Source organism: Urocitellus parryii, chromosome 1 (assembly GCF_045843805.1).
Source record: "Urocitellus parryii isolate mUroPar1 chromosome 1, mUroPar1.hap1, whole genome shotgun sequence".
NCBI classification, from domain to species: domain Eukaryota; kingdom Metazoa; phylum Chordata; class Mammalia; order Rodentia; family Sciuridae; genus Urocitellus; species Urocitellus parryii.
In genome coordinates this window covers 279,957,046-279,972,751 of record NC_135531.1, presented here as the reverse complement: position 1 = coordinate 279,972,751, position 15,706 = coordinate 279,957,046, and the positions used below count along the sequence as shown (strand labels likewise).

The 15,706-nt window shown below is 44.9% G+C and overlaps 1 protein-coding gene across 2 annotated transcripts in view; it reads left to right on the top strand.

Moving 5' to 3' along the window:
- Positions 1-15,327, top strand: part of Asb18 (ankyrin repeat and SOCS box containing 18) — a 62,771-nt gene extending 47,444 nt beyond the window's left edge. The window contains exons 5-6 of one of the 2 annotated variants that reach the window (XM_077791202.1): positions 8,546-8,659; positions 10,097-15,327. In XM_077791202.1, the coding sequence (XP_077647328.1) occupies positions 8,546-8,659; positions 10,097-10,282 (300 nt within the window). In that variant the 3' untranslated portion in view covers positions 10,283-15,327. The remainder of the gene's footprint in view (positions 1-8,545; positions 8,660-10,096) is intronic. The other variant, XM_026396013.2, reaches the window with a different exon arrangement.
- Positions 15,328-15,706: the final 379 nt, after the last annotated feature.

The window sequence follows — 15,706 nt, the reverse complement described above, 5'->3', positions numbered from 1 at the left end:
GGAGCCATTTAACACTGCGGAGTAGTGACAGGGCCAATTGGGGGGTCGCTGGCAGGGCGAAGTTAGCAAGGGCTAAGGAAGGCCTTGGAACTGTTTAGAACGCCATCTCCATAGGCCCAGACCTGATCTGGGGGTGCCCCGTGTGAACCGTTCTCAGTGGCAGAGAAGGGGTGACTGAAGTCGGAGACCACCACGCACAAAGGCGTGTTATGGACGCCAGGCCCTGCGGGCTCCCTCTGCAGCCGCCCAGTGTCCTTCTCTGCAGCCTGCTTCAGCCTGACTTGGTGACAGTAATAGATTAGGGGGTGGGGTGGGAGGGAGGAGCTGAGATGAGAAGTGTCACCGTAGCAGCAGTCTCCGGAAGATCTGTGAAGACAGAGACCGGAGGGAGGGAGGGAGGGAGGGAGAGACGGGATCCCTGGCACCAGGGAGGGGGGCTCTTACCTGATGTCCCTCTGTGGTGTGGCCACGAGTGTCCAGGCAGTCAGGCAGACGTTGCCTGCCCTCCGCCCTGCCCTACCACACTCTCCCCTGGAGCTGGACCAGGGCTTCGCCCGTGTTGATGAACTTCACATCTGTTCCTCACCTCGGTGCAGAAGAGTAACGAGAAAGCGAATGGATTCACAGAGGGAAAAGGGCCAAGAAAAAGAGAAACAAGACAGTATCCAAAAAACAGAGAAGAAGGCCATATCTCTCATCAGAAGATTGGAAAAAAATCCCAGGAATCGAGCGCCTCCTCCAGGGAGCACGGGAAGTTGCCCTGCTGGTCCAGAACAGGGCCAGGGGCAGCCGGCAGCATGGCCTGCAAGGCAGGTGGCGGCTGTGGAGTGCCACCCAGAAAGCCGGGCAGTCGTAGATTAAACGACACCCAGGGAGGCCCATTTAAAAAACCAAACCAGTGAATGGGGTGCTGTGCTGTGTGCTGTGCCCCGAGCCCTCCTGCCGTTGCCCTGTTTGCTCTACATCCTGGGAGCAGGGGCGCGGCCTGGCCTGCAGGCTGGGCGCAGAGGCCCCAGTTGGCTGGCTTCTGGCAGGCTCAGCCAAAGCATGCCAGGGCAAAGGGAGTGGAGGGGAAGAAGCCACACTTCTCCTCCTTCCTCTGCCTTAAGTAGCCCCCCAAAGCTTCTGCATCTCCTCCAAGCCCCAGCACCACTGGACGGCTCTGCCTTAATGACCCAGCCCCTGACCCCACTAGGTTCCAGCCTGACCTGGGTGCCCTGTCCCCAGACTCTAATAACACCACAGTGCCCCACTGTCAATAGCACTAAGGGCCACAACCGTTGCTTGTCTGGCTAATCCCTGGGCTGGCTCACCTCCCTGTGCTGGCTTCCGGGCAGCTCAGGAGCCTGTATAATAAATTCCATATGTTCACTTCCTTCTGACTGAAATTCCTAGTGTGGTTTCTGCTGCTCGATGGGACGCTGACTGATGTAAGTCATTTCAGCCACAAGTAGAAGAAAATCCAACTCAAAGTGGATGAAGTAAGGAAATGCATCTTGTTATCTCAAGTAACACCAAGTGCACACGTTGCAGCCTGTAGGAGTGGCTGCATCCGTGTCTCCATGGTGTCATCCAGGCACCAGCTCCCTGCTCCACTGTGCCGGGAGTCAGCTCCAGCCTCCCAGGGCTCCTCTCTTGGTCAAACAGGGCTGCCAGCAGCAACTGGGCTAGGCAGCTTCCTGGTTCACAGTTTCTTGATTTATAAGAAGCCCTGGAAAAGGAGGGGGCAGGAGAGGAGAACCTGGAACAAAAGTCTTGAAGTCATAACCAAAGACTCAATACAGGAAAACTGTCTGCACTGAAAAGCTGACGTTTCTAGTTAGAAGTAGATTGGTTGTTCTCTGTAGATCAATCACAGGAAGCATGCCAATGTCCAGTCTAGCAAAAATGTCCAAAAACATGGGGAATCCTTGCCACATATTCAAACAGAAAACAGGTTATTCCTGAAGAAATAAAAGTCAGGCTATATGTTTTGGGAGCAGATTTTTGTCACACACACATCAGAGAGAGCACTTGTCTTCAGGATGTATAAAGAACTCCAAAAACTTAACACCAAGAAAATAAACAACCCAATCGATAAATGGGCTAAGGAGCTGAACAGACACTTCTCAGAAGAAGAAATACAATCAATCAACAAATTTATGAAAAAACATCCAACATCTCTAGTAATTAGAGAAATGCAAATCAAAACTACTCTAAGATTTCATCTCATGCCAGTCAGAATGGCAGCTATCAAGAATACAGGCAACAGTAAGTGTTGGTGAGGATGCAGGGGAAAGGCACACTCATACATTGCTGGTGGGACTGCAAATTGGTGCAGCCAATCTGGAAAGCAGTATGGAGATTCCTTAGAAAACTGGGAATGGAACCATCATTGGACCCAGCTATCCCACTCCTTGGTCTATACCTGAAAGACCTAAAAACTACAGTAACATACTACGGGGACACAGCCACGTCAGTGTTTATAGCAGCACAATTTGCAATTGCTAAACTGTGGAAGCAACCTAGACGCCCTTCAGTTGAGGAATGGATAAAGAAACTGTGGTACATATACACAGTGGAGTATTACTCATCATTAAAAGAGAATAAAATTATGGCATTTGCAGTTAAATGGATAGAGTTGGAGAATATCATGCTAAGCAAAGTAAGCAAATCCCCCCCAAAAACAGGGGCCAAATGTTTTCTCTAATAAGTGGATGCTAATCCATATGGGGAGGGTGCATAGGATATGTGGAGGAACTTTGAATGGGGCAAAAGAGGTGGGGAGGGGGCAAAGGGGTAGGAAAGATGGTGGAATGAGATGGACATCATTACCCTAGGAACATGTATGGCTGCACGAAGGTGTGACCCTACTTCATGAACAACCAGAGAAGTGAAAAATTCTGCTCCATCTGTGTGCAATGAATTGCAGAGCTTTCTACTATGATATATAATTGATTAGAACTGATAAATAAATAAATAACAAAAAAATAAATTCCAGATTTCTTTTACCCCCCAAAATAAATAAATAAAAATGGTTAAAGATGCCCCCCAAAACAAAACAAAATAAAAACCAGATTCCTCTGCTGCATTGTTAGCATGAAACAGTGAAATGTCATCTACAGATTTTTTTTTTTTTTTTTTTTTTTGGTACCAGGAATTGAACCCAGGGGCACTCAACCGCTGAGTCACATCTCCATCCCCTTTTATATTTTATTTAGAGACAGGGTCTTGCTAAATTGCTTAGGGCCTTGTTAAATTGCTGAGTCTGGCTTTGAACTCACAATCCTCCTGCCTCAGCTTCCCAAGCTGCTGGGATCATCTACGTATTTTTCAGGGAAAATTTGGATACTATAATTTTTAGGCTCAGCCAAATAGCTTTCATTTTATGTCAAAAGGAAGACACTTAGACTGGGTATGGTGGCTTAAGACAGAGCTCCATCTGCACAGATCTGGGGGAGGAAAAAGCCCAGGGTTGTAATCATAAATGTGAGGAGTACATAATGAACCTTGAACCAAACGGAATCAGCTTCTTCCACCACCCTAAGAAGATGTTCCTACGAATAGTGCCGGACACCAGAAAATAAAAGTCAAAGGTAGTCAACTTGTTTTAAATAATATAACCTTTGAAACTTTTATAGCACACTGTCATGTGACCACCACGTCCATAGTTATTCAGTCAGGTCTCATGGTCCCAGCTACTACAGAGGCTGAGGCAAGAAGATCACTGAGCCCAGGCTTCGAGGCCAGCCTGGACAACAAAGTGAGCCTTGTCTCAAAACAACAACAACAACAACAACAACAACAAAAACAGTTATTTAATTGCAGACTATTTAAGGAAGACAGGGGAAGTACTGTGCCTTAACATTTATTGCTATGAGCCACCTATGTTGAAAAGGAAATTGATGCCAGTTTAAAGTTGCTGACTTCAGGGGGCTGGGGCTGTAGGCCCGTGGTAGAGCACTTGCCTGGCATGGGTGAGGCACTGGGTTCAATCCTCAGCACCACATAAAAGTAAATAAATAAAATAGTTATTTTACAAAAAGTTTTTTTTAAAGTTGCTAACTTCATTTAGCATTATATTCTCCAACTCCATCCATTTGCCAGTAGATGCCATGATTTTATTCTCTTTTATTGCTATTATATATGACTCAGGGGAAAAAAATACCACTAAATCAAATGAGCCATCAATCCAAGGAGTAGACCATACCAAGCAGAGGGCAGACGGGAAATAATCATGAAAATGGCTCAAATTAATGGGTTAGTGAACTTTAAAGGAGACTTGCTCAACAAAAGCCAATTGATTAGGGGTGTGTGTGTGTGTGTGTGTGTGTGTGCCCGCGCACGCATATGGTGTGCTGGGGATCAAGCCCAGAGTGGCCCAGCAAGCAAGAGGCCCTGGGCTACAGTACTAGCACCACTAAATGTTTTTAAAACTCTGTCATGTTGTCTTAATCCCAATAACTGTATACTTTTAAAAATCTTTCCAAATATTGAAAAGATTAATTTTCTTCAGATAGTTGTACTAAGTTAACATAAAGTGATATTCAAACCCAATTTTCAAAAATGCTAAAAGAGAAAACACTACAAAGCAGCTGGGCACTGTGGCTCATGCCAATAATCTAGCAGACCTGGAGGCTGAGGCAGAAGGATCACAAGTTAGAGGTCAGCCTCAGTAACTAAGCAACACCCTAAGCAAGTTAGTGAGAATCTGTCTTAAAATATTTTAAAAAGAGCTAGGGATGTAGCTCAGTGGTAAAGCACTTCTGGGTTCCATCCTGAATATAAAAAAATAAATAAATAAAAACCTTATCAAAGTAAATCTAGCATTATATTACATACATTATATATATATATATATATATATATATATATATATATATATATATATATATCATATAAAATACCCACAACGTATAGAAATTGGAGAGAAGAATAGCCAATTAGAGTTGGTTTTATAAAGGCAGAAATGAGACAACATTGGAAAATCCTGTTCTATAAACTTGGTAATATAACAGATAGAATTAAATTAAATCTCAAATTTTGTAACAACCTAGCAATAGAAAGGTGTTTTCTGAAATCAGAGCAGGATATTTATATGAAACTTATATCCAAGATTATGTTTATGGTGAAACATTAAAGAAAATCCTATGAATTCCTATTAAAATTGGGAACAGAATGAGTACACAGTCTTTATCAATGCTGTTATTTGGCATTGAACTTTAATTGAACATTGAAGTGATAGCCAATATAATAAGACAAGAAAAACAAATAGGAAATATTAATATTAAAGAAGAAAAACACTATATTTGCAAAAAACACTATATTGTCTACTTGGAAAAACAACCTAAAGTAAAGTATACTTCCAAGTCAGAGAAATAAAATGAACAGACCAATAGAAAAATGAGCAAAAGATGTAATTTAGCAAGTCATAAAAGAAGAAAGATAAGTAATTAATCAAACCAAAAGTCAATATTCCATGTTGCAGCTATCAAATTTAATCAATCATTGAGATGCTTTGGGTAGGGGGAGAGATGCACTCTTATATTTGTTTCTTCAAAAACTGCACCAAATTGGGGCTGTGGCTCAGTGGTAGAGCACTTGCCTAGCAAGTGTGAGGCATTGGGTTCAATTCTCAGCACCACATATAAATAAATGAATAAAATAAAGGTCCAGCAACATCTAAAATATATATATTTTTTAAAAACTGCACCAATTTATGTTCTTATATTTGGCAGTATGTTTTAAAAGCCTTAAAATGTACATACCTTTAATCCTTCAATTCCATTTCTAGAATGTAAATTTCTCAGTGTATTTAAATAAGATTGGGGGCTGGGGTTGTGGCTCAGCGGTAGAGTGCTCACCTAGCAGGCATGAGGCACTGGGTTCGATCCTCAGCACCACATAAGGGATTGTGTCCACCTAAAATGTAAAAGTAAAATATTTTTTTAAAAAATTAAATAAATAAATAAAAAGTTTCAGTGGAGGAAAAGAGGGATAGAATTATATCCAAGGATATTGTTTTATCCAAATATTGAGGCAACTTACATAGTTAATTCAATGAATATATTCTGATGTATTCAAGAATAAAATATATGGCCACAAAAATGATCCTGAAATGCTCATTTATAATTTTTGAATTATTCACAATCTATTTTAAGCAGAAAAAACTCAAGTTTCAAAATAATATGCAAAGCAGTTAGCATTTTTGTTATGCAGATGAGCCTTAGTTAATAATGAGATTATGTACCAATAAAGTCATTGTAAGTTAAAAACATCAGCAGAGGAGATGCATGCCTGACCTACTGAATTGAGGAGCTCAACAACACAGAACAATGCAGAGCCCTGGTTGTTACCTCTGGTGAGCAGGGGCTGGTGGGCAGCCCAGCCCCGTCTAGCATCACAGGGAAGAGAAGAAGGTACCACATGTCACAAGTCCAGGAGAACATCCACATTCAAACTCCAGTTTCTTGGGGCTGGGGTTGTGGCTCAGCAGTGGAGCACTCGCCTAGCATGTACAAGACCCCGGGTTCAATCCTCAGCACCACCTAAAAATAAATAAGATGAAGGTATTGTGTCCAACTACAACTAAAAAATGTTTTTTAAAAATACAGTTTCTTCTGAACGCATGTCAATTACACTCCACTGTAGAATCAAAGAGTTGTTTAAGCAGAACCACTATAGGTTGGAACTGTGTGTGTGTGTGTGTGTGTGTGTGTGTGTGTAAATGTGTTGTCTAAATGGCATAAAACATTAGCATACACAAAATGTTGATAGTGGTTATCCCTGAACAAAGAACTATAAGGATTCTTTTTTAAATTTTGACTCTCTGTATTTTGAAGGATCTTAGATCCAAACCAATGAAGAAGCAAAGTGAGTTGTAAGGGCAACAACTGTACTGAGGGATTCAAATGCACCCTTCTGTTTGAGGCCACGCTCAGAGGCCCAGGGTCAGAGTGCAGGCCAGGCTGGCCACTGGCTCCTGTCATGGTCTCCACAGGTACTTGTTCTTGGAAGACTCCCAGGACTTCAGCCTGTTCAACCAAGTCTTGGAAAAGTGAGCTTGTCACCAAAGCTGACCCTCAAAAAGAATGCTATGAGGTTGCCCTTCCCTTCTCCAAAATCTAATCTCAATTCTGTTAAGCTGAAAAATCTAGCTACTTTTTGCAGAGGACAGAGGAAGAACAGCAGGTTTCAAAACTCCACAGGGTTACAATCAGCAAAATCCCACAAAGAAAAACTACAGGATCAAGAATCCGGTTTCTCCAACAAATAAATACCATGAAACAAATGAGAGGAAAAAAATAAAATAAAATAAACCAAACAAATTAATAGAGTGTGGTGTCACATGCCTGTAATCCAAGCAATTCAGGAGGCTGAGGAAGAAGATGGCAAGTTCAAGGCCGGCCTTGGCAACTTGATGAGTCCTGGTCTAAAAAAAAAAAAAAAGGAAGAAAAGAAAAAGAAAAAAAAATTACAAAAAGGACTAGTAACGTAGCTCAGTGGCAAAGGAGAAATTATTTTGTTAATGGCATTATATTCATTTCCCCAGTACCAGAAGGGAAATTATTTTGTTAATATAATGGCATTTAAGAGAAATTTGTACATTGTAATGCTAACTAAATATTAGATGATATTAAGAAACAATTGTTAAAAAGAACAAATAAAAAAATAAAAGAAAGAAACAAATGTTAATTTCTCAGGTGCTATCATGTTTTTTTTAAAAGGTCCTTTAAGGGAAACACTGAAATAATTACAGGTGAAATGATAAGGACAAGTGGGGTTTTGCTTTAAAACAATATTAGGTGAGTGCTGAGGACGAAGCTGCGGCAGAGCTTGTGCAGGGCCCTGAGTTCCATCCCCAGCCTCACAAAAATAAATAAATAAATAAATAAGAAGATAATACGAGGGGAAATGGATGCAGCAGGATCGACGTTGATTCAGTGCTGAGTGCATAGGGCTTTATCTTTCTATTTGATCTATTTTGTGTGGTTCAAATTTCTCCATGATAAAAAATTTATTTTTCAAAAGCAAAAATTTATTTTTCCCATCTTTACAGTGAAGCTGATATACTCAATCTATAAACTTGCAATTAAGAAAACAGGAATCTTTGCCAGTGGGCCTTGTGAAAATAAAATGTAAAGGCCAAGCTAAGAGGACATTCAGCAGCCCAAGAAGTGGGCCCTTGTCACCCTCCTGATTCAAGGAGGCGGAGGCTGGGAACGCCCTCCTGGGGCCAGGTTTCTGGTGCAACTCGGGTTTGCTCGCCCTCAGGCCCTCAGCGTCTTCCTCTGGAACTTGGTGGCTTGAGTCCTGGTGCCCAGAGTTTTCAAAGCAGCCCTCCTGAGAGGAGAGGGCACTCAGAGCTGCCTGTGCTTGTCCTGGTTCACTCCTGGGCCCAGCAGCCTCCTGCTGGGCTGTGTTGTGGCTCTTCTCCAACTTGAGACCCCAGTCCCACAGCCAGGGAGAGGCGGGCATGCACCCGACATATCTGCATGCCTCTCACCCTTCTGCAGGTGAACCCCAACCCAGGCGCCCTACGGTGCCTCTCTCTCCTTCCCACCAGGTGCTGAGGACCTGCGCGCCAGCCCCCGGCGTGATCGAGGTTCTTTTCAACTCCTACACTCAGCTGCACGTGTCCGAGTCCTGGAAGGAGATGATTCCTGAAGAAGTGTACCAGGTGAGGAGATGCTTCTCTCTCCCACTTGGGTACAAGATTTTGCTGTCTGCGCATCTGTTTGGAGTTTTTCATGGATCCAGGAAGTGTGAACCATTGAGTTGGTGCGACTCAGCGGTAGAGCACTTGCCTAGCATGTCAGGCCCTGGCTACCATTCCCAGCACCAAAAAAAAAGAAAGGTAAAGAACTAATGAGGAGAGGGGACCCCACTGGGGCACATTTACATGTTGGCGTCTGAGTGACCACATAGCCAAGAGCCAGTTATTGTACAGTCACCTTCCCTGCACATGGGTTCTGCATCCATATTTTGGATTCAGGGATCAAAAATCTTAAGGGACAAACTACACTGAACATGTGCAGGCTGTGTTTGGCTTCTGGCCCTTCCTTCCTGAACAATACAGTGTGACATCTCTGGGGGGCATCCTAAGTCAGCTAGAGGTGATTGAAAGTCCATGGGAGGATGTGCCCAGATCACCTGCAAACACCGTGTCATTTGACAGAAGGGACTTGAGCACCTGCAGATTTGGGTACCCTCAGGGGTCCTGGAACCTGTCCTCCACAGATGCAGCCGAGGGTGGTGAGGGTGCTGTGGCTGCAGGGAGCACACAACAGCCCACATTGGCTTGGAGGCTGCTGGAGCTTAGGGAAGCAACATCAGGGAAGGGATTTGAAGCCGCCTGAGTGTGCAGGTCCTGGCTCCTTCTCTGGACATGCCAGTCTGGCCCTGAGTGTGGGCTTCCTCTTCTGATGGCTCAAGATGTAACTCACGTCACATGTGGTGGCACATGCCTGCAATCCCATTGACTCAGGAGGCTGAGGCAGGAGGATTGCAAGTTTAAGGCCAGCCTGGGCAACCTACCAAGATTCTACCTCCAAACAGAAAGGCCAGAGGTTGGAGATGTAGCGCAGTGGTAGAAGACCCCTGGGTTCCATCCCAGTACCAAAAAAGGAGCAACCCGCACAGCAAAGGCGGTCACATCCACACACAGCATGGTCCACGGGTGACTGTCAATTGCACAAAGAGGAAGAATGTTTCTTCCTAGATAACCCTCTCCCGGTTCACTGGCTGCATCAGGTGCATGTTAATGAACGCCAGGGATCACCATGCGCCGATGGCTTGGCCTGGGCTCTGGAGCCCATCACTGGCCAAAGGGAAGGCTTGTCAGGACTGGTTTGACAGGAGGCCACCCTGGGAGCTGCAGGGCTGCTGTCAGAGAGGACAGGGCAGGAAGGGATTGGAGTGCACAGCCCAAGTCGCTCAAGACCACGCCTCCCTGACTGGGTGGGAACTACATTGTAGAAGCACAGCCCAGGACAGCCCTCCTCCCTGCACTGAGCCGGGGAGCCACAGAGGGACGACTTTCTATGGTGGCCTGGTGGGGGAGAAATGTGGGTGGGTTCCGTGCGCCCCCTTACGCTCCCTGTGCCTTCCTTTCCAGATGCACCAGCCTTTCTACCAGTCTTTCTTCGCCTTGGCCCACACCCCGCGCTGCCTGCAGCATCTTTGCCGCTGTGCCATTCGCAGATTGTCTGGAAAAAACTGCTTTCACCTCATACCCCTGCTGCCCTTGCCCAAGACCCTGCAAGATTACCTACTTTTGGAGCCAGAGGGTGTTTTGCACTGAAAGAGCTTTGCAACCAAGGCTGCAGGTCCTCATCTTGGCCCTTCAGGGAGGCCCTGTGGGGAAGGGAGGCCCTGTGGGGAAGAGCGCCTTCTGAGGAGGGGCACATCTGCATGGGCCTCCCGCGCCCCTCACTCCCATGTGACCAGCGGAAGCACAAAGCTGCCAAGCCTCGGGTTTGCCTCAACATGGAATTGGTAATGAACATCCTTCCTGCATCTCAGGATTGCTTGTGAGGCTCACAGGACAGCGTGACTACGGCTGCACTTGCTGTTGCAAAGTACCTTTCAACACAAGCTGAACTAACAGGCATATGTCTTTTTCTAAGATCTGTCCCTGACCCCTGATGAACTGGCAGCACGCCTACTGCCCCATTGCCTGTGGACCCTCCGCCTCATAGGGAAGGCCTCCTACCCCCTCCTGGAGCCTGGCCACTGGGAGTGGGTCTGTGCCCAGAACATGCCAGGCCCACCTGCTGAGAGCACTCTTGCTTCCATGACAGGGCACCTCCCTGGAGCCTGTCACTGCTAGCAAGCACACAGCAATCCAGCACTTTCCCAGGAGGACCTTAAAGGGGTGTCGAGTCAGACTTTTGGTCCCAGAGGAGTCCTTTGTCTGACACCCTCATTCAACCCCAGCAGACCCCTCTGGGCAGTAGCCTGGAATGCACAGGTCCACGGGTGTTGCCACAGCTCAGCTGAGCCCACACAGCAAGAGAGAGGGGCTCACTATCTAGGAACATGTTGACCTTGTCTTCTGTTTGCTCTTTTCCTGTGCTGTGACATCTGGGGCCTTGCTGACATGAGGGACAGCCCTTCCCACTCGCTAGTCCCTAGAGACAACAGACGACTGGCCACAGAGCATCTTTTCACATGCATGCCAACCAGGCCAGAGCACACAGCCACCTTCTTTATGTGACTCTCACTAAGGGCCACTGTCCATCTGTCCTGATCACTCCAGGACCATGAACTAGACAATGAGGGACAGCTCCTATGCCCGAGAGCCACTGAGGTATTCACACTAACCAAACCTAAGCCTTGTTCCTCCCCCATCTCCTGACCAATGCTCATGCCTCCCTGCATGGCCCTGTGGCACGGTGAGCCCTCTTCTCTCGGGAACTATGAGTGATAAGCAGCTCAGTGATAGATACTCATCTCTCAATGTACTGCCTTACTTGACCTAAAGTTTTCTATCTATCAATACACTTGTGTGTGTGTGTGTGTGTGTGTGTGTGTGTGCATGCGTGCGTGTGCTGAGGATGGAACCCAGGGCTTCCCTCATGCTGGGCAGGCACTCTGCCACTGAGCTACAGCCCCAGCCCAGCACACTATATTTCAAAGCAAGAACTCTTTATGGTCATCATATGAGGATAAGCAGTGGCCCCTTTGCTTTCCAATTAAAGCCAGAGCAAGACCCCAGAGGCCAGGGCACACACTCCTACTGTCACTGTCTGGAAGCAAGTTCAGGCCCCAGGACGCAGCTATAGCTTAAGATGGGATGCTGTGTGCACCACGGGTGAGTAAAACCCCCTGGCAAGAAGGGTCCATCCATGAGGTGGGCCACCATGAAGGAGAAGACAGGCTGAGCCTGGGTCGATGGTCACATTTTGACACACTGGACCTTCCAAGAGAGTGATAAGACAGCTTGTCATCTTCCAACTCCTCCAGATGACCCATCCCCATCTCCATCCCACCCTTTGATCATGGACAATTGACCTGTCCTTCAAAGGGGATATGTAAACACTGTTTCCAGACCCCAGAGGCCCCCAACCCAAGTAGATAACTCTCCCAGGACCCTCCAGGTGTCATCACTGGACCCAAAGGAGAACTTGAATGGTGTCATTGGTGCAGGAAAGTGCAGGGCATGATGGATGGACGGCCAGAAGAAAAGGTCCCCATCCTTTGGTAGGTGGAAGGAAGCAGGGCTAGAGATGGGGGTTACAAATCAGGAGGCCCTGGGCCTCCAGAGCAAGGCTTCTGAACCTCACTGGACAGGTATAAGGAACCAGAGGGCAGGTGAACAGTTACAGTCAAAAGGTGATGCTAGAAAGATTGCTTTGTCCTGGAAGGGGATACAGTACACTGTACATTGCATAGCCCATGGTTAACAGCCTACAGATGGATTCAGAACTGTGTTTCTCCACTGAGCAGCAGAGACAGATACTGAAGTGAAACCAGCTGCAATTGGCTCACCTGGAAGGCAGCTCTCACTAGCTTAGGGACTCATGAGATGAAATGGTATAAGGCAGGTCTTCTGCAGCCCCAAGTGATCTTGCTGAAATGTATCCAGCCACAGGTGTTTTTTTATAACCCCCCCAAAAAAAACTGACTAATACAATGATCATGCAAATATTTTTTCAAGACCCTGCATTCAGCTCCTTTGAAATTCACCCAGAGGTGAGACTGTCGAATCAGATGGTAGTTCCAGTTTTAGTTTTTGAGGAAACTCCATGCTGCTTTCCATGGCTGCTACCCCATTTCACAGTCCCATCAACAATGCCCCAGGGTTCTGATTTCTCTACATCCTCACCAGCTCTTGTTATTTTCTGGTTTCTTGTTTTGGTTTCTTTTGACCTTTGTTCATTTATCTGACTAACCCAGACTAACCCTTCGTAGCAGTTTTTGCTGGGAATGGAGCCCAAGACCAGGGGCTGGGAACTCTTCAGCAGCAAGACAGGCATGGTGGCTGCCTGCCTTCTCCTGGAGCTCTTGACCAGGTGAGCAGGACAACATGTCCTAGGGCTGATATGAAATATGGGGTCTGTCCTCTCCAGCCAGCACCCTTGGTCATCATAGACCCATGTGTGACAGTAACAGCCATAAGTTGGCTCTCCTGGGATGAGGGGAGTCCTCTAACCCACCCCCAACTCTTCAGGAGCATGACATCACCGCTGCAAGAGAATGGCCAGGGAGGAAGCAGGCTCTGAACAGCAGTCCTCCTGGGTCCTGGTGGCTGTCCAGATGCGCTACATGCTGTCTCTGAATCATGACCATGACTGTATGGGGCAAAATGGCTTGTGCACTTGAGGCTATCTTAGTCATCAAATGAGGTACAATTCATTCATAGTTTTGCAGAATTTAATTATTGCTAGCAACTTACTTTGTTATAGCCAAATAAATAAAATAACTGACAAAAAAAAGTTGTTTCACTGACCTGTCTAGCTATGCTCCATGCTATATTGCTGGAAAGTTCTAGAATTATAGGACTTGCATAAGGAAGAGACTAAGAAGAAAGGGAAGGAAGAAGAGAAGTAGGGAGAAAGGAGATAGAGAGGGGACAAATTAGCTGAAATGAATATCGAAAAAGATATTCTATTTTAAGACCAGAATTCTCCCATTTTATTTCCTTTCCAGTAAACAAAATTTACCCTGGCATTTATTTTTTATTTTAAAAAGTCTAATTTTTTTTTTACTTTCTTAGATAGTCCACACTGAACGTCATTTTTCTTGTTGCACATATAGCATAAATTGATTCTGTGAGGTCTAAATTGTTTTCTTTAATTTCACATTTAGTTTTTAATGGTACATTCACCTGGTTCAAAATTGATAAGGTAATAAAAGAGTGAATGGCCCCTTTACCTGCTGCTTCTACTAAAATGGAAAAAAAAAACGGCCAAGGCATGCTTTTCTTCCTACTTTTATCAAATACCTTTGATTATTACCTGCATCTTAACACAAGGATCCAAAATTACCTAAGTGAGGTTCTCCACCAACACTGGTCCTAGAGAGGTGGACTTCTCTGGTGCACCTATCCCCAGGACAGGAGCAAATGTTCACAGCTGGACCCCCAGACTCAGTGCACAGTCCCCGGGCAGTTAGTACACGGGCTGGACACTGTGTGACATTTTAGGGTTAAAATTTCAAATGCAGCATTAGGTCTATTTTTTAGTGAATTTGTGTCAGTTTAACTTTAGGTTACTTGATAGCCATCAATTCAGCAGGTTTGGTAGAAAATCAAAGCCACTGACTCCCTAGGTATAAGGAGGATTTGCTAATCTCAGTAAGTATATAATCATCAAATTTCCAATCTCCGAAATAACCGGTTAGACCAACATAATGGGGCAGGCTGTTGAACTTTTGCAAGGAACACTTAACCCTCTACAGAAATGGTTAAAGTGCAGACTTGGAGAATGAGCTGGTCTGCTCCAGCAACTCAGCCCCCTCCTCGAAACCCTGGGCTCTGAGAAGGCCCTCGGTCACTGTAATTTCAGATGCTGATTGCTTCTTACCTCTTCAGGGTAGCTCCCAGGACCAAGTGATAAACAGAGAATACTTCATCTTTTATTCCATCCCTTCAAGGATAAATTATTCCTTTAGTCCTATTTTCTATATGCCACTGGGATATTCAAAAGCCCTGGCAGTACAACTCTGATCAATGCTGTATCTTATTTCTCAGACTTAAGCATAGTTTGGCCGCATCAAAATACTTTTTAGACTCCAGGATTTATCTTGAAGTTGTTAACATCCTTCTATGTTAAAACAAAATCAATTTCATTAAATTGCTAAAATAACCCAGAGCCCTTGGGAAGATTTTAGAGGTGTGGAAATTCCTTGTCATAGAGTCCTGCAGGTGGCGCCATCAGCAAACGGTCTGACCCTCACCCTCCAACCTGCTCAGCCCAGAAAGAAGGGAGGAAGAGAAGAAAACAAGGAAGGACTTTAGCTCCCATGATAAAGGGAGAAGAGCTCTGGAAGGCCATGGAGTCATAAAGTATCATAGAGAACTGTGCTGCTATGATAAAAAATTCAGTAATTAAAATATTGATTATGGAATTGCTTGCTTTCTTTGTATTAAATATGTGCATTTTATAGGCAATGTGTTTATAAATAAATATAATTTTCAGTTGACTCTTTTATGGTGTCATAATGACAGCCCGGTCCTCGTCTGTGTGTTAAACGTGTTCTTTAACAAAATTATACATTTACTGTTGCAATGTGACTAGCTGGGTTTGCAGCCTTCGTCTGATCTTCAGGAGCAGCATTTCTGCAATCCTAACACTCTGCTTAATCACTCCAATAAAAAGAGTAGATTTCTTTGTAATGCAATTTGTAAGCAATAAACATGATTGAGAATGCAGTATTTGCTGTCGACTATGTTTAGTGCAGGATTTTAATTTGGTGTGTAATTATTCATTTGGTAGGCACTTTTTTCCATTCACATTTCCTATCCATGATCTGGAGAAAGTAGGTAAGTTTGAAGAACATAGGGAAGACAGGTTTTCGTGTATTTGATGTAAGTGGTAGTTTGTTATGGAAGGAGATTTTTTTTTTATCTGCTAAAGATAGGAGGTCACATTAACGCATAATACAGACACATAAAAATGTGATTATGGTTCTAAACAGAACGCAGTAGGCTCCTAGTTAACACAATGAGATTTCTAGGAAGTGATGCATAAATTCTTCAAAAATGACACATTTCTCACGTTCT